At 40.5% G+C, this 18,258-nt stretch overlaps 2 protein-coding genes across 5 annotated transcripts; both read right to left on the reverse strand.

Annotated features, from left to right (window-relative positions):
* Positions 1-643: 643 nt before the first annotated feature.
* LOC6645393 (NGFI-A-binding protein homolog) lies at positions 644-8,601 on the reverse strand. 3 transcript variants are annotated; one of them, XM_047011883.1, is made up of 6 exons: positions 8,100-8,601; positions 3,093-3,365; positions 2,101-3,026; positions 1,220-1,311; positions 1,071-1,146; positions 644-954 (listed from the first exon to the last, which is right to left on the reverse strand). In XM_047011883.1, the coding sequence occupies exons 1-6, from the start codon at positions 8,599-8,601 to the stop codon at positions 706-708; spliced, it is 2,118 nt and encodes a 705-aa protein (XP_046867839.1). In that variant the 3' UTR covers positions 644-705. The 3 variants fall into 3 exon arrangements, with proteins under 3 accessions (XP_046867839.1, XP_046867838.1, XP_046867841.1); XM_047011882.1 differs by having other exon boundaries at positions 1,071-1,149; XM_047011885.1 differs by having other exon boundaries at positions 883-954; positions 1,067-1,149.
* A 1,025-nt stretch (positions 8,602-9,626) lies between these two features.
* Positions 9,627-16,494, reverse strand: LOC6645521 (protein masquerade). Of its 2 annotated transcripts, none has more exons than XM_047011924.1 (9): positions 16,443-16,494; positions 13,529-13,688; positions 13,322-13,471; positions 12,926-13,249; positions 12,716-12,871; positions 11,733-12,644; positions 10,697-11,666; positions 10,351-10,628; positions 9,627-10,272 (listed from the first exon to the last, which is right to left on the reverse strand). In XM_047011924.1, exons 2-9 carry the CDS (start codon positions 13,635-13,637, stop codon positions 9,950-9,952), a joined length of 3,222 nt encoding a protein of 1,073 aa, XP_046867880.1. In that variant the 5' UTR covers positions 13,638-13,688; positions 16,443-16,494; the 3' UTR covers positions 9,627-9,949. The 2 variants fall into 2 exon arrangements, with proteins under 2 accessions (XP_046867880.1, XP_023033270.1); XM_023177502.2 differs by having other exon boundaries at positions 13,529-13,678; positions 16,443-16,465.
* Between the last annotated feature and the right edge of the window lie 1,764 nt (positions 16,495-18,258).

Consider the following 18,258-nt stretch of genomic DNA (forward strand, 5'->3'; position numbering starts at 1 on the left):
AAAATCTTATGAAATACAAAAGTATTTGGAAAACGTTACTTAAACTTATTGAAGCAACTAACGATTTTGAAATGACACGCAATTAAAGAGTATATGAAATTCAGCGCAGTCAAAGTAAGCTTCTTATCGCTGAAGCTTACAAATTTTTGGGGGTTATTAAAAAATTGTAAACATTTAATTTTTATCCTTTATCCTACAAAGATATATATAGATCGAAATGGATATAGATTATAGGTCTTTATATAGTGGTCCTAACAATTGCTTGTATTCTCATTTTTACTGTATTTCGCAGATTTTGTAGTTTAAAGATATTGAATATATAGTATTTGCAGAAACTTGTGGATCATTGATGAGAATTTTTTGAAATAATTTCCTACATATAGGCATTCCCAAATCTTTCAGTTAATGCAGCATATATAGACAAAAAAATAGACAGACTAATATCTCATATTCCATTTGTTTTCGGAATACGTATGACAAGTATTTATGTTAGAATATAGTTTTATTAATATAAAAAAAAAAAACTTTAGAGTAGATCACAGAGATTACAAAAACTAAATATTATTGATTTGCTTAACTCTTGATTACATTTTAAATTTGTATACAACGAAATTGAATAATTTATTTTGAATTGCACTTGGAATGTTGTATATATATATACCTATATATGTTTATCTTCTTATATGATTAAATGTTCGTTTTAAACTAAGCTTCAGGCGAAGCTGCATTCCTCTTCAGAGCCAAAACCTCATTCAGTGTTGGACTGAGGGCAAGAGCAGGATTTGCTACGGCAATGATATTATCACCGGATGCGGAAATAACATGGACACCCGTTAGAGCCGTTGCTGAGCCACTTAGGTCCACAGATTCCACGGTTAGGTCACTATGCGTTGTTTCCATTTTCGCCGAAACGGGTGATCTTTCACTTTCCATACCATTGCAATGGTGGGTGGTCTGTGTATATGAGTAGGAGGAGGAGGAGGAGGAGGTGGAGGATGGATATTCACTTTACTTTTTAGAGTTTCGAATTGAATAAAGTCTAAACGCTTAGCGCTCCAACACATACTCACTGGCATGGGCGGCGAACTGGAATTGCTGAACGAGAAGCGTGAATCGTTGTCCTCGAAATCAGCCGCTTTGCCCAAGCTACTGGAAATAAAAAGTCATAACGATATATAGTAATCGATAACTGAACAGATGTAATTTGAATTTCACTCACGAGAACTTGGCAATTTCAGTTAGATCGAATGGCGGCTTGGCAAACTTCTGGTACATGGCAAATAGGTTATAGCGCGAGTCCTCCACGGTTTCCTTTTGGATTCAATCGATATATATATTTATATATATATATATATATATTTTTGTTTAGATTAATTGCTCTAAAGGGGGATCATTTTGTTTTTTTTCTTTTTGGTTTTGTTTTGTAAGCGAGGCTGATAGCGATAAGCAATTTGGCAAATTTTGAAGGAATACACGAGGTTCGTTGGTTCTCAAAAAAATGTTCTGGGATTTATTTTATAAATATAATATACAATTAAAGTCAACAGAAATATTGCAAACGTTTAACAACTAAATAACTTGAAGATACATTTAAACAGTTCTAATAGAAATTACGTTAGATCGGCTACTAAATAAGTAAATGAGATAGAGATATATTAAATATTATAATAGTAAAAAGTAGCAACAATTAAAAAACAGAAAAAATTTAATCAAACCAAATACTGTTTAGGTTAGTTTAAGAAGAAAAAAAAAACACATCAAACAATTAGCAACTTTATACAATAATAAACAAATTCTCTCACTAAGCGAGAGAAGTCTACAAGGACTAAAAATTCCCATCCAACCCAGATCCAAACCCAAGTATACCCCATGATAAAGCATTTGTCCAGATATTCTAAAAAGAACCTCACGGCAAAAGATTAGTATTAAGATTTTGTGCTGATTTTTGAGGGGGGATGGCGGGGAGAAAGCTGCAAAAGCATATTAATAAATTAAGAAGCTGTAGTTGTAGCTGAAGCTGAAGCACTTCACCAGCCGATCATCAAGATCAGAATGGCCCGTTATTTACTGCTCTACATTATCAATCGGCGTCTTTCTTACCCGATTCATGTCCACGGGCAGCTGGGCCGCTTCCGTGGAGGAGAGTCGTTGACGTTTGATGGGCATTGCCGCATCACTGGACTCACAATCGACATCGATGGCCGCACTGTGCCTATGCTGTGCCCCCTGCACTGGCATCTGGGTGAGCAGACCCCCGTAGCGGGCAATGCTGGCCGAATGACCGAAGCCGGCATCTTTGACTATCTGGCGGGCCAGGGGAAAGAGCTCATCGCGTCTGGTGAGCAGCCAAATGGTCTGCGGATTGCGGCACAATTGGGCAGCCGCCTCATTGACGCACACCTCGTGCAGGGTCAGCGGTTTCTCTGGCCGACGTTTGCAATCGAAGCGGCCATAAATGGCAGAATACTTACGTATCTCGTCCATGCGACGGGGATCGTGCTCACTCATGGCTATCACCTGCTCCAGTTCGCGAGTGGTCCGCTTTTTGGTAGTCTGGGCACGTGGCTCACGCTGTGGCAACTGGCGGGCAATCTTCTCGGCGCACATGGTAATGCGCTGAACCTGCATCTCAGTCAGCACAGGCGTCAATTGCGGGGAACTGGAGGACACCTGATGCGCAGTGCTGGCGGTGCCGCAGGGAGTGGCCACCACGACTGGAGGAGCACTGCTCGTATTGCTAGATGGATTGCTAGTGGGCAGAACAAGAGGCGAATGCGAATGCGAATGCGAATGACTCTGTATGACTGTGGCGGGAATGACTGTCGGGCAGATGACTGGTTGTGCTGAAATCAGATGGGCAGCCGCTGCTATGGAAGCAGCAGCAGCTGCAGCCGAACTTGCACTTGATCCCTGAAATCCAGCAGCCGAACCCGATGGATTGAACGAGGGAAACTTTTGACGTGGCAATGCTGGTGTTGTATCCGGATTGAAGACCAATGCCGGTTTTGGTGGCGTCTCACAGAGACCTGAAAGATTCACAAGTTTAGACATTGGCATCACTTTGCTCCCTTCCTGACGGTATCCAGGCATACCCAAATGTGGCAACATGGGTCCCTGGAAGATGGATGGATTGTTCGCCCACTCATGCAGGGCCTTCTGCAGGCGACGTACATGCAATGGCTTCGATGCCATGCCCACCAATGCCATTATCTCCAGGAACTCCTCCTCGCCGGCATCGTACAGCTGCTGCACATCATCGCCGCCCATCTCCAAGAGTGTGTCATAGTAGGCCAACAAACTGGCACGCTGGAGCACACGATACAGCTGCACCTCAGCCTCATTGCTCGGCCTCGACGTGGTGATCACTATAGAGAAAAAGAGTTAAAAACAAAAAAAAAAAATCAACCAAGTTCATAACCAAAAAAACATGATAAAAAAAAAACGAAAGCAAAAAAAAATGATATTTATAGAGTTCTGGCCCCGCCGAGTCGTTGTTCTCACAATGTTGCGAGACTATAAGAAAAAAATTTTAATTAAATTCGCTTTTTTTAGACGAAAAAGAAAAAAACTCGACGGACGTCTGGACCCTAACCCTTTCTCAGCACACGCACACACACACACACACACAGAGAGAGACACACACAAGAACGAGAAAACGAAACCCAATCGAAAAAAAAGAACTCAAAAAAAAAAAAGGACTAGGCAAAGCATTTGGGAACGGTCTCATCTGCATAAGCGAGAGCAACCCTTTCTTTGAGTTTTGCGTCCTTCAAGGATATCGGCATCACGACGCGGAGTCGGCAAACTCGTTAGAAATTCTTCACGCATGCTCGTAGATCGTCCAAGGATTGCCAGGATCATTTTAATCTTTTTCTTTCATTTTTTTTTCTTAGGTTTTATCACTTTCGGTTTCAATCTTTTCGGTTTCTTTTTTTTCCTTTTTGCGTCAAAAAAATAAGAAGAAAACCCAAAAAAAAAAGAAAAAAAAAATTAATTTGAATTAATTTCTGGCCGTGTGAAAAGAACTTGCAGGCTTCTTCTGCATCTGTTTTAGTCGATTTGTTGTTGGTTTGGTTTGGTTTCGATCTTGGGCTTGGTCTTTTGCAATTTATTACCCATCCTAATGATGGGCGATAGTACTCGCCATGGTCTGTGGACTGGACTGACGATCATCATGGTGATTATGTCAAATCGTAAATAATTATGTGAGAATATTTCACGATGGCGACAATAACGATGATGACGACAAAGACGATGGAGCTGCTGGGTATTGGATACGATGGGTAGAAAATGGCGCAAGACGAGTTCAACTTTAATTAATAGAAAAACGAGCTGGCCAACTAAATTATAACATCGATTCTTGATTTCATTTGGTTCTTTGTTTTTTTCTCCTTTCTTTAAAAGGTACAGGCGCATCCACCACCACCACCAACAACAACAACAACAACAACAGCGACAACGACAACAAAAAAATACTATGTTGCACTTGGTGGTACTCACTCAGAGAGTTGCGACAAGTTGCCATTAACCCATGACAGACCAATGTCAGCCAATATTATAAAATTTCGTGTCATATATCTTCCTTGATTATTCATGTTGATATTTCATATTATCATTAAGTTTTAGGATCTTTGATTTAGTCAAAAGATATTCCTTATCAACATTCAGTTCTAACTTATTGCCAGATCTTTTTGAATAGTTTAAATGAGATAAACTTAGAGATAAGAACTTTTACTTTTACTTTTAATTTGAATACAGAAATTTAGATTAATTTGAAATTGCCAGTTCATTTTTTCGATTTTATCAATTGTAATTCTCAACTAGTTTAAGTGTTTAGGAATTGATTAGAATTCTTCTGCTGATAATAGAACTTGAGGGTTCTTGAATTAGTTATAGATATAAAGTGGTAAATAATATTGATTATCATTTGCAAGCTTCAATCTTTTCTTTAACAAACTGAACATTCCTCGAGGAATTCAGAAAGAAATTTCATGCCATATTACAGAAAATTATGCAATTTTCTCTTTTCAAATGTTGTTTCCATTTTTGTATAGTATTAGTTATTTCTAGGGTTAATAACATTTATAGCTGGACTTCTTGTCTTCTAAAGGGGTCTCAGCATTCTATAGGGGGGAGGGGCGGGGCGGGTATTTAACGCAGAATCTGATCTTTTGCGCAAGGAGAGAAGGAAAAGGGGGGGGGGGGGGGGGGGGGGGGAATGCATTTGCAGCAATAAATAAATGAGACGTGATTTCAATACACAAATACACATAATGGCAAATGGGTTGGAGAAGGGTTGTGGGTGGGGAGAGGGGAAAGAGGTCGCGGAAGTTTTCTTGCCACCAACTTGGGGACAATTTCTTGGCCTGGCCTGAACTGAGCTGAACTGAACAGAACTGAACTGATCGTCACTCGGCCAAGTTTAGTCTGCAGTCTTTTAGTTTTCTTTTGCTGCCTTCTGGTCCGGGTATCGGTCCTACTCCAGCTTCGTCTACTGATTGTGCTTGATTTTTTATTTATTTAATTTGCGGGTTGGGGTTTCTTTACTTTTTTTTGGTCTCTCCTTCCTTTCATTTTCAATTTTTTTGTTGTTGTTCTTGTTGTTGTCATTTGCTAAATATGTTGTTTTTATGCGAATGGCAAATGGACAAAAAATTAACTGCAGTAGCTTTTTAGTTGGCACTTGAAAGCAATAATGACATTCGACGCCACATACCAAGCAGCTGCCCAGGCGACCAACAGGGAATGGACCAGGACCAAGACCAAGACCGAGACCAAGACCAAGACCAAGGACTAAGATCAGGCAGACAGAAATTGAGTCTGGGTGTGCGTACATTTCTATGTGTGTGAGTGTGTGTTTGGAACAGTCAATCGTGCGATCGCTTCGATTATGGGCAATGCCAAGATGATGATGAAGAGAAGAGAGAGAGCGAAAAAAAAAACAGACGCCGGACAAGCTGCGCCTCCACCACAAGCATCACCTCTTCTCCTCACACTGCTTCTGGATGTTCATTCTCATCTTTCTTTAGATGGCAATGGTGGCCAAGTAACCGAAACTATTTCTCATATACAACGATAAATTAAAAGCCAAGTTTTTAAACGACCAAATTCTTGTCGATCAAAATTCCATTGGTGGCAATAACTTGGTTGTACGTGCCAATGGCTCTGGCACCAGCACCAGCACCAGCAGCACAGGTCCAGGTCCAGGTCCAGGACCAGGCAAATGCTATGCCATGCCAGGACAGGGCCAGAAGAACAACATCCATAACCATAATGTGGCGACATTTTCTGACAGAAGGCAACAACATCAAGAATTGAGCTGATGATGCTGAGAATTTTCAAGGCGCAACAACCAGAGAGATTGCCAAAGAGAGAGAGAGAGAGAGAGAGACAGAGAGAGGGAGGTGTAAAGGTAAAAGGCCGTCCCTAGTTGGCTGAGGGGTTCGTCTTCTACCTTCATTTCTACCCTAAGCATCTGGGGTTAGTGTTTTTTCTTATAATTTTTTTTGTTCATTCGTTACCCCTAAGCAAAAGTAGCCTATCATCTTGAAGGTAATCTAACGGCTGTAAGGAATAACCGTTATACCTGCTTCACAGACACATTTCATTGGATAATATTTTGCCATTTGCCTACCTGAATTTCATTTCAAATATGCAAAACAGTTGCCCTATGCCCTGCCCTTCGCAAGGGTCTTTCGGGTGTCTTTCTCAAAGTCTTTAGCTTTTTTTTTTTGGCAGCACCAAGGAAATGGAAACCGGAACTCAGTCCGCAAAAGAACTCCAATTGCGCCAAAAACACACACAAACAAACAAAACAATTCGATAAAGGTAACTTTTTTTTTTTTTGTTATTGTTCTCCCTTTTCTATTTTCGCTATTGTTATCAGAAAGTCCAAATTCCGTTACAAAAAAGCGCTCAACAAAAACATTTTGGACATTTTGAAAAATGAAAAAAGGCGCGGGAAAGCACTAGAAGCATCTGCTATGTGGCCAGATCCACGGAGGGAGTCCCAAAGTGTCAATTTATTACATAATTTTGGACTTTTTCCATCTTTTTATACCCCCAACTAATGAGTCTTTGAAGTGGTACTCAAAATTACTCAAAATTACTCAAATTATTGAAGAGAAAGTCGGAAATTTTTGATCGAACCCTTTCGGAAAGTATTTATGAAAAATATATTCTTTCTTTTGGTCGTTGAAAGAAAAGATTTAAAAACCCTTACAAATGGTTGAAGTCATCAACAAAAAAGGAAAAATAAAATCTAAGGTACTTAACTTTGGTTAATTCAATCTTTTTAAATGGTTTTAAATGAAAACTAAAAAGAGAAAAGAATATCCTCAAGGAAATAAAGTTTTTAGAAATGAAAGAAAACTATTATTTTATTTTAGAAACCAAGAAAATTGAAGTTATTCAACGAAATCAATTGCGAAAGAAATTTTTAAAAAATCTTTAAAAAAAATTAAATGATTATCAACTTTGACGTCCTACCAAGTATGTAGTCAAGATTTCAACTAGGAGGATATTTTTATCTTCCTAATTAGTGTTTTATCTTTAAATAAATGAAATGATTTAATTATTCAAAAGCAAAAATTTAACAAAATGAAATCTTAAATTGGAAGAATTCCTAGAAAATAATAGAATATTCTACAATCGGAAGGGGGCAGCTGCCCTCTCCTGCTCAACAGACCTCACCAGAACAGTTAAATATTAAGGAGTTTAAAAACTGAATAATTATATTTTAGTTCTAAGTAAAAATTGTAGCTAAACTTTGAATTTTTATTATGGGCGTCAAATTATAATTTCTTCAATACTTTAACTAATTTCAAGTAAAATTAGTAAGCTGAATATGAAGTAAATCTTTGGATACCAAAACATTTGTTGAAGTTTTGACCGATGATTCGACTTAAAATCAATATCTAGTATATTAGGGATCGGGCAACTATATATGTATATCAAACAGTTTCCATGATTCTCTAAATATACATGAAAGCAATGAAATGAAGTTTAATTTAAATTGAACTATATAAACAAAGAACTCTTTGGGGCCCAGATTATTAATTAATTTAAAATTAATTTATGCAATTGTAATCAATACTCACTTGTTCCATTTGCATTGCGTCCAAAGATCTTGCCCTGCGGACTTAGAATGGGACTGGAGGATGCCGACGGAGCACCCGAAAGTGAACGTTGACCCTCCGATAGTCCGCTGGCCATGGATAAATTATTGACATCCTCCTGTTTGCAGGCTTCAATGCTGGTGGTTAACAGTGACTGGGATTGGGATTGGGATTGGCATTGCGATGTGGCAACAACATTTGTGGGCGTTCCAGAGCAACTTGAGGCAGCTGCCGTCTGGGATTGACTGTGACATTTGCTGCTGCTGCTGGTACTGGCAGCTGGCGAGGGCGTTGTTGAGGCCACCACCATGGTCATGGATGTGGTAACTGCTGATGTTGGTGTTGTTGCTGTCACTGTAGTTGGGGAGTTTGCCTCCATTTTTAAGAACAAATTCTGAACAAATTGCTGACGACGTGAACGTAAACGGGAACGGGATGCAAACAAGAACCAGGCACAAACACAAACAATCAAAACAAAATGCATGCAAAAATTTCAAATCAAATGTTTAAAAACAAAAAAAAAATAGACCAAAGAACAAAAAAAAAAAACCGAAAAACAAACAACAATTTTTTTTGTTTTGGGATGCACTAAAACGAACTACCAGGAAGGAAAGAATCTACTAATTGACTAAGTTAAACAAATTTTGTTGTCGCTGAAGATAGTTTTTGATAAGCACAGAAATTCACGAGAGCGCGCTCTAGGATTTTGATCTTTGTCATCCGCTTAGCTCGAGGCCAGACGAACTTCTGTTGTTGAGCTACCGCGTGGACAGCTCGGGAACCCTTTTTTGACGACGGCGACGACAACGACAAAGACAAAGACGACGACGACGACGACGACGGACCAAGCCGCAGACCGCTTTCGTTTTCTTCAAGGGAAACATCTTTGAGATACTTTCAAAAGAGAAGAAAAACATGTACATAAAATCACGCAGCAGCAGACGAAAGGGTTAAAAAAACACACACACACGCACACACATACACTCAAAAGGACAGACCCGATGTCCATGCCAAGAGAGGGAGAAAGACCAAGAAGAGATACTGAGCCAGTGAGAGAGACAAGGAGAGGGACAGGGAGAGAGAAATGCCAAGACATTGGCGCTTCTGGTTGATCATGAGGGTAAGTTTTTCTACACAGATTCCACCAAAGGAAGCAACAACCCGAGCGTTGCCGTCTCCGTCTCCGTCTCCTATTAGAAGCAAGTCAGAGACTTCAAAAGTCTTCGGGATCCTTAAGTTTACTTCTTGCTTTCCTTTGAGTGAGTTTTTTATTTTTCTTTTTTTGTTTTTGTATGTGCTCCGCCTACTGAGAATAACTCAAATTCTCATATTTTTCGATGCGATGGGAGTAATTCTCAAAGATCCTTTTGCTTATTTTTCTCATTTTCAAATTTAGAATCAATTTTTTTTTTTTCTTTTTCATGTTTCGTTTTCCGTTAAAATTGAAATTTTTCAACGTTCTAGAAGTCATGGATATGCAAAACAATTTTTTTATTTTCTTCTGTATTTTATATATTTATGGTATATACAAAAAGTGTACAATAGGTTTTAGGTTTTCTTATTTGTTTTTTTAACTTTACTCTAAGTAAGAGGAAGGGGGGGGGGAATACTTTTAAAGATTTTATCGATTAATCGTATATATTAAAGGATTAATTTTTATATAAAATTTTGTTATTTTATTATTCGATTCATTTAGAATTAAGTATGAATAGATTACACTAGGATGGGATTTTAACTTTAACAGTCGTAGAGTGTGGAAAGTGTGTGTGTGTGTGTTTTTGGGAGGGAAGGGCTTAAAGGGGAATGGTTTTTGTTAGTTATATAGACACCTATTATAAATTATTCACGCTAATAATCTGATTAATCCAGCCGATAAACGATGATGTCTTCACATAGACACCAGGAACATCGACACGTCCGCAACCAAAGCCCCAAGATACAAGGCCAGCAAGCTCATAGAAGCCATCATCCTGGCATACCAATGGACCACCGCCATCACCCTGACAGGCATCGTGTCCCTCCTCGCCGCCAGCACAAAAACTGGATGCGGGCAATATAAAGATTTTCTCCGTAACAGCATTCACTTTACGTATACATTCCGTATCACTGACAATTGGAATTTCCGCTTCGCGTACCCGCAAAGGAATGGGACCAGCTGCAAAAAACAAAACAAAAGTGATATACATAGAGATCAGCTAGAGAGAGAGAGAGTCCAAAAGAAATGTGCTTTTACCCTCGCCCATGTAACCATAACCGGTCACAGTGCATCGCTTGCCAGCCGCATGACTAACTCCACGTGCTGGCAAACAGACCAAGCAGACGCCATCTCTCAATTCAGCCTGACCATGTAGCTTCAGCAGGGCAATATCATTGTCCAGTGTCTGGCTATTGTGATTGTGATGAATATAAGTGGTGGCCACGCGCAAAGTCTGAGCTCCTGGACTCCCGTATTTACGTGTCAAATCGTAGTCACCCACACGGACATAGATCGCATCGCCGGAACGCACAATGCTAAGAGATAGAGAGAGATTTCATTAATATTTATTGGGGCAATTGGATTATCCGGGGATTCCACATACTTGGTCACACAGTGGGCAGCCGTGAGGACCCATTGGGTGCCAATGAGTGCTGCTCCGCATAGATATTGATTGAGGGAATTGATCAAGGCCACTTGCCAGCACCATTCACCATTCTCACCATCCTCGCCACCCACAACGCGTGCCCGACGTCGATTGCTGGTGTTGTTGTAGTTCATGTAGACCGATTGCTGATAGTAATCCGGATAGACAACATCAGTGGGTTCGGCATCATCGTGATAGGAGCGCAGTTGATTACTTTGGACACTGCCCGTCTCAACCAGATCGCCCAGTTTATCGTTGTGTATTTGAATGGGCACAATGGCCGAACCAAGGATAAGGCGTTCATTGGATTTATTGAAACTGCTGGCATACGACGGGGATGTGGCCATCGATTGACGAGCAGTTCGTTGTACTCCGTACTTGGCTCGGGCATACGACACCAGTGAGAGAGCCGGGGATCGAGCTAGACGGCGTCCTGTTCGCAGGGTTCCCTTGACACCGCAAACATACTTGGAATAGACATGTGGACGGGGTGTGGTCGATGTGCTTGTTGTCGTCGGTGGCGTTGTGGTCGGCGGCTGTGGTTGGGGCGGCAAGCCAGGTCCAGATCCATAGTAATCTCCATAGTTAGGCAATGAAGGCGGAGGTCCTGGTGGATACGGGTTCGGATGATGTGGCGGCAAGTGACCAGATAGTCCCTGCTGCTGCTGCTGTTGTTGTTGTTGTTGTTGTTGCTGCGGTGGCGGCGGCGGTGGCTGATTGGTCATGTAAGGATATGCTGGTGGTGGCGGTACTTGTGGTGGATATGCCTGCGGTGGACCCATGGGCGGCGGCGGCGGTGGTGGCGGATAGTAGGAGGCCGTATCGTTGCGGGTCTGGAACTGTTGCTTTTCCAGTATCTTACTCTTGGGTGCACAGCAAATCTGTCCGGATCGCTTGCACCTAAATAGATCGGTCATCTCGGCGTTTTCTAAAGAAAAAACACTAAAGTCAAATCACCATCGCAAAAGATTAGACTAGATTTTGGACTACTCACTGAAGCATGTGAAGCTCAGCAAACTGACTATACATGAGCCGGGGCATTCCTCTCGCAGATCGGGACTCGGGGTATTATGCAGCACATAAGGCGGCGCTGTGGGTGGTGCAGTGGGCGATGGCGTTGGTGGCGGCAACTTTGGCTTGGGTGCTCCTGCTCTTGAATTGTCACAACACACTGAGCCCTTGGCACAATTCGTTGGGGTCGAAACCAGAATGGAGGGACGTTCACAGAATGCCGCCATTATGTTGAGCAGACAGAAGCCCTGACAACGTGGTGGACTCTGTGGCGGTGGTGCAGTTGGTGCTGGTGAGTTTAGAGTGTTCTCGGCAAAGGATATGATTGTCTGTAGTAAGTCTCCACCACCCAGCGAAGTGGTTGGCGCTGGTTGAGGTGCTGACGAGGCTGGACGACTTGGTTTCTTGACTATTTTGGTAGCCGGTTTTGTTGTGGTCACGGGAGATTTTGATGGTGAGGCCTCCGAGGCACTGCCAGTTACACAACAACTGCCCTCGCCAGGACAGAAAGCTTCCGAATCGATGTCATCGCAAAAAATGGCAAAAATGCCATTCATGCATTCTCCTTCGCATTCTTTCAGAACTTGCCCCTGGCCTTGTCCTTGACCTGGGCGTGTCTTCTCATATGTGGTTTCATCCTCATCATCTTCCTGCTCACCATCATCATCCTCTTCCTTTTCGGCAGCCGCCTCTGTGGTCGTTGTAGTTGGCGGATGTTTCTTGTGTTTTGTGGGTTTCTGTGTATTATTATTTGTCCGTGCTGGCTCTGGAGTTGTGCTCGTCGTGCTGCTGGTGCTTGTGGATGAGCTTGTGCTGCTGCTGCCTGAACTGGACTTTGATGGTGGAGCGGATTTCTCTGCAATTGTCTGATTGGTCTTCAAATTGCCCATGTGTTCTATGTGAGTGAGTGGAGAAGAAAGAATGAAACTTTATTTGCTTTTTGAATTGTTGAATTTTTCAACTTACTGGCTGGTATATAGATATCCTTTGGCAACTTGCCATTCGAGTATTCATCCAGGGAGACGCAACATTTGGTACCTTCTTTACACAAACCATCGCTGGTCAAATAGGCCTCACAATATTCCGCAATGCGATCGGCCACACAAACACCCGTACAATCCTCTGTGATGTGAATTTAAATTAGATTTGCTTTAAAAAGTGTCCTTTAGAACTTACTATTCTCATCATCTGCCTTGGTGCTTTCATCTTTATCCTTGCTAGGTTTGCTATTCGTGGACTTTTTGGTGGTGCTTGTCTTCTTGGTGGTTGGTGCTGTTGTCGTTGGAGCCAAAGTGGTGCTAGACGGTCGCTTAGTCTGTGGCTTCGGCTTTGGCTTGGCTGTCGTACTAGTGCTAGTTGCTGTAGTAGTTCTTTGGGTCGTCCTTTGTGTTGTCTTTTGTGTGGTTCTATGTGTAGTTGTACTACTCGGTGCGGCTTTAGTGGGGCTAGTGGTAATGGTTTTCGGTGTGGTTGTTCCCCTCACAGCAGTCACATTTTTACCTTAAACACGTATATATGTATGTATATGTTATATTTCTATAACGAATTTGAATCGTAAGTATGTATATTCACCTGGTGCATTCTCTATGCAACATTTCATACTGGGCGATGGGCAGGGTACATCGTCAAGCACTTCATAGCAGATCAGAGTGGCCAAGGTATGAACACAAACGCCAGGACAATCCTTGGCATCGGCTGTGCTAGTTATGGTATCCAGAAGGCCTAGCAAAGAATACCTTTGATTACATCTTCTTTGTTAGGTTTTTGCATTTTACTTACCCGAGAGAAAACTTCCAGCAAGGGAATCATCCTGAGCCTGAGCCAATGGCAGTTGGCTTAACCACAGGCTGAGACACAATGTTAGGAGGACACTTGAAAACTTTGTCATTGCACAATTATTTTGAACTTGTCAACATGTGTTCATCGCTTCTACAAGAATCTGTATATATATACACACAGCACACACACACACACACAGAAAGAGAGAGAGACACAAAGTAGATAGAGAAGAAGAAAAGATTCACATTGTGTGATAATTAATGTTTTTTTGTCAAGTGAAAGTCCAGACAAAATGAATCATCTGCCCATGTAACCCCACTCTAGGTGTGTGGTGTGGGGTGGGGTGGGGGTTCGAGTGACGTAATTAAGCATAATCATTGCATCTTTGTGACTGGAATGGATGGATGGATGCCACAAGCTAAGAGCATTGGCCTAGAAAGATCTCTGCTTAAGTTGTAAATGTTCTTTATTCTCTTCTTGTTTGGCAATTGATAAGAAGAGCTTTGGTTAACTTCGAAAAAGCAAACCAGTTTCTCTGATATCATATGGATATATGGGTATGGCTAGTGGTAGAGCTGGTTCTTGGTTCTTTTTCATTTTGCTTCTTCTGTGGCAGGTGCTTCCATCCATCACTACCATTTTCAATATTCAATGACAACAATTCCCGTTCTTAGTTCTCGATTCTCGATTCTCGATTCCCGATTCCAATTCCAATACCAATTTTGTTTTATTATTACATACGAATGTGAGAACTGAATACTAAGAACCCCTCCTCCCTCTCTGTACGCAAAACCAAAAATTCTTTCTTCATAAATTTATGTATTTAGGTTGACCAGAAGAAGAATGGAAATGGAAATGAAAACATAAACTGGTTCCGTTCAATGCAAAATAATTATGGTAGGTATATAGTACCTACATACATACATACATATACATATATATATAATGATAAAAACAAAACATTTAAATCTTCAAGATTAAATACGACTTTATAGTACCCTATGACAAAATCATTTTCAAACAAATAAGACACGATTAGCTTAACATATAATTTTGAAGGTTATTTCATTTAAATATTGACCCAAGACAAGGTCATAAGAGACATTTTAGATCTTACTTTACCTATGTACATACATATTGTGCACAATTTGTGAAAAGTAACTAACTTTTAAGTGTTGTCATTTACAATGGGGTAAAAGCAATGGCATTCTTGTTAGATCGCACAATTAACAACCATTTATGAATGAAATAGAAAGTAAGTACACACACACACACACACACAAACACAACGAAACGAAGCGAAATGAAACCTTAAAGATCGAGATCTTTAGCGAAAGTGCAGACCCGGCCGGCAGCCCGCAAACTCCTGACTACAAATGACTAGATAGATGGATGGATGGATGGATGGATGGTTGGTCGGTTGGATGGATGGATCACGTGCCAAGTTAAAAGCTTTCTACAATGAACCGGAAATTTCCTAAAAAACCACAACAACAATTAAAACCTAAAATCATGACTTAGTTCAAGTGTTGTTCTCTCATTAGAAAGTGACATGAATTAAGTTGCAATAGATATCTATGTATCTATATGTATGTATGTATGTATGTACACAAGTCTATATATGTATGTAGATTCCACAAACCGCTCCCAAAAACGAAACAAAACGACCAAGAACCTTAATGCTTCTGGCACGTAACTCTCGATTTGAAGAGGAAGAAACGCTACCTATATATTCAAATGGATTTGGGGTCAGACACACTCTCGACATTTCTCCCCACTTCATTTTGGTTGGCTTGGCTTGGCTTGGTTTGACTGTCAACGTTGTGTTGTTGTGTCTTACCCCCGCCTACGCCATCATGAATACCAAGTCCGACACCAAAAAGAAAATAAACTGAAAGAACGAAGCCCGAACCAGCCGCAAACACACAGAAATGAGAAACAGAAGAGGAAAAAAAAAGAACGGTAAAACTAGGTCAGATGCATAAGGCGCGACGGTGTTAAGTTCTTGGCATGTGAATTATGCCTTGAAATTCCAGTTGCTGAATTTGAATTTCACATTGGGCCAGTCCAAGCCATGCCAAGTCAGAGTCAAAGTCAAAGTCAGAGCCAAAGCCAAAGCCAAAGCCAAAGCGAGTCTCAGACGAGAACCAAAACCCCGTATGAAAGAAATTCTTTTTAGGAAAAACAAACAAACATACATAGATAGAGATAGAGATGGTTAGATAGATATGTATCTGATGATCGTACGGTTTCAGTTTAACGGTAAATACTATATATACACACACACACACAGAAAGAGAGACACACGCATTTATGTAGATACGTAAACGCATATTTGGCTTAGCTATTTTATTCTCTATATATACATATATAAAAGTTTAGTTGTAGTTGCAAAAAAAAAATTTAAAAAAAAAGACCGTCTCATTTGTGTTTTTGGCTTCTTTCATTTTTAGCACTTCCATAAAATAAAAAAAAAAAGTCCCGAGACAAATTTATAGACAAATAGACCGACAAAAGTTGTCATAGTTTTTTTGGCCTAAGGCTCTACTTCTCACATGAACAAGTTATGCGACTTTTTGTTGTTGTTGTTGTTCTTCTTCTTTGTTTGTTTGTTTGTTATAACGGTAAGATCGACAGAACACATTTCTAACAGCTCTGAAAGCTGCCTGTGACAGGTGCTGCAGGAGTTAACTTTTGCCAGAGCCAGAAGAACTACTCAGAAGACGACAACTATTAGATTCTTCTTTCATTTGAACCACATTTACTCACATTCACACTCACACACACACACACACACACACATGGAGAAGTAAAAAGAATATAAGCAACTAAAAAAAAAACAACTCAAAGCACTAAAAAAAAACAAAAAAAAAAACAAAGTAAGAACAAAGTGTCCCGGGGGAAAGTAACTAACCGTTGAGGATGAGGGCGACTGCACCTTGCGAAAGCCAAAAACAAACTGACCAAACGCTCAAGGTTCTCATTGCTTGGTAAGCTGCTGCTGCTGCTGCTGCCAGACCAAGTCAGACCCCAAAGACCATACACAGGCTAGCCCAACTAATTCTGGACTCTTGGACCATGAGGAGAAAGTGAGCAAAACGAAATGAAGAGAGAGAGAGAGAACAAGAAGCCAAGAGCCATTAAAGAGCAATACCTGACTCTCTTATGGTCGTTTGTCTCTCTCTCTCTCGCTATCTCTCTCTTGGCCACCTGTTGGTTATTGCCTTCTGCCCTGACTGATTGGCTGGCTTTACCTGCCCATTTGGCCAGGCAATAAATAAGGATCGAATTGCTTTCGAATTGCGGATCACACCTTCGATCGTTGAGTGCTGCGATTTGGCAACAACCCTTAAACATTTCGCCAATCTGCTCACCACCACCCGGAGTGTGCCCATTTATAGGATTAGGATCATTTGCCATCCACATTTTGGCACTCACTCTAAGAGAAAGAGGTTTAGTTATGCAAATTTCAAGTGGTTTGGTTTTCGCGAATGTAAAACACATCAGTTACACACACACTCACACATATGCTAATATATTTTTTTTTAGAAGATTATCCATCCTACCTGAGAGCTGTTGACATTGGCCTGTTGGCCAAACATTGTAAAATTGCAATTATTGTTTATGAACAGCAGAACCTAACCCTAATGAGAAACTAAGATGGAAATTTTTGCATGCTTCGACCGATTTGCATAATCCTTGGGCGTAATGCCAAGGACTCGTAGTAGTTAAAAGATATCCTCCAACTCTTTCTTTTTCTAAGATATCTAAGGATAATTAGCCTCTAGGCGCAGTTTGTGCGTATTTACTTGAATCGGATGTTCCCAGGCTCTGTGATAGAGACAGACAACAGCCGGCAAAAATCTTCACACGACAGTCTCAAATCGAAATTTGAATAAAATCCTGACGATCCTCACAAAAAAAAAAAAACGACAGAAAAAAAAACCGAAAGTGGTAAAAAAAAGTGAAAAAAGTTCAGAAAAAAAATGAGAAAAAAATTATTTATCATTCTTTGCATGCGTGTGTGAGACCAAAGAGCTCTGTGTGTGTGTGTGTGTGTGTATTTTATACCTGGCCAAGGCAAATAGATAAGGAACAAGCAGCAAGGACCTCCAGAGATTGTGTCTGTGTGTGTGTTGGTGGTGGTGGTTGTTGCTGTTTTTGGTCGCCGTGATTCCGCGTCCTGCGTATGCAAATTACTCGCCCGAGTCCGTGATGATTCCTTTTCAATTCTGAACAAAGCCGAGGGTCGCCCTGTCCATGTTTGTGTCTGCGTTTTTTTCTTCTCTCTTTTTTTTATACATTAATCGTCCTATTTAAAAAAAATTGATTAAACCCTTTTTCGGTATCTGCGTTTTTTTTTTTCTTTCGATTTTTCCTCATTTTTAAACGGAGGTTTCTAGTCTTTTTTTTTCTGCTCATCCCGTTTTGCTGTAAATTTCACTTTTATCGTGAGAACTTTAGATAAATGATGAGCAGAATGGGATAGAATGAATTATGGGCGACAGGATCAAGTTTAGTCATATCGTATCACATGGGATCATATAAAACATATAGACGAATCTTATGGGATCATGCAATAAGTTTAGTCGGTCAGAGTGGAGACAAGTGCTAAAAATCGTAAAATCTTACTTCAAGTTGATGATTAACAAATTGTTTATTTCAACCGAATGCATTATTCAAAATATCGACTTTTGTTGTGGTTAGTGTGTGTTTCTTTTTTGTCTAAC

This window comes from Drosophila willistoni, assembly GCF_018902025.1.
Source record: "Drosophila willistoni isolate 14030-0811.24 chromosome XR unlocalized genomic scaffold, UCI_dwil_1.1 Seg143, whole genome shotgun sequence".
NCBI classification, from domain to species: Eukaryota; Metazoa; Arthropoda; class Insecta; order Diptera; family Drosophilidae; genus Drosophila; species Drosophila willistoni.

Bases quoted from the DNA above. Each gene is read 5' to 3' on its own strand.
- LOC6645393 (XM_047011882.1), bottom strand. From the start codon at position 8,601: ATGCATTTTGTTTTGATTGTTTGTGTTTGTGCCTGGTTCTTGTTTGCA. The intron at 1,312-2,100 runs GTAAGAAAGACG...TGAATCCAAAAG, and splicing joins TGCCCGTGGACATGAATCGG to GAAACCGTGGAGGACTCGCG. The intron at 955-1,070 runs GTGAGTATGTGT...TCATATACACAG, and splicing joins CCAGTTCGCCGCCCATGCCA to ACCACCCACCATTGCAATGG.
- LOC6645521 (XM_047011924.1), bottom strand. From the start codon at position 13,637: ATGACAAAGTTTTCAAGTGTCCTCCTAACATTGTGTCTCAGCCTGTGG. The intron at 13,250-13,321 runs GTGAATATACAT...TACGTGTTTAAG, and splicing joins TTGCATAGAGAATGCACCAG to GTAAAAATGTGACTGCTGTG. The intron at 10,629-10,696 runs GTATGTGGAATC...TCTATCTCTTAG, and splicing joins GCTGCCCACTGTGTGACCAA to CATTGTGCGTTCCGGCGATG.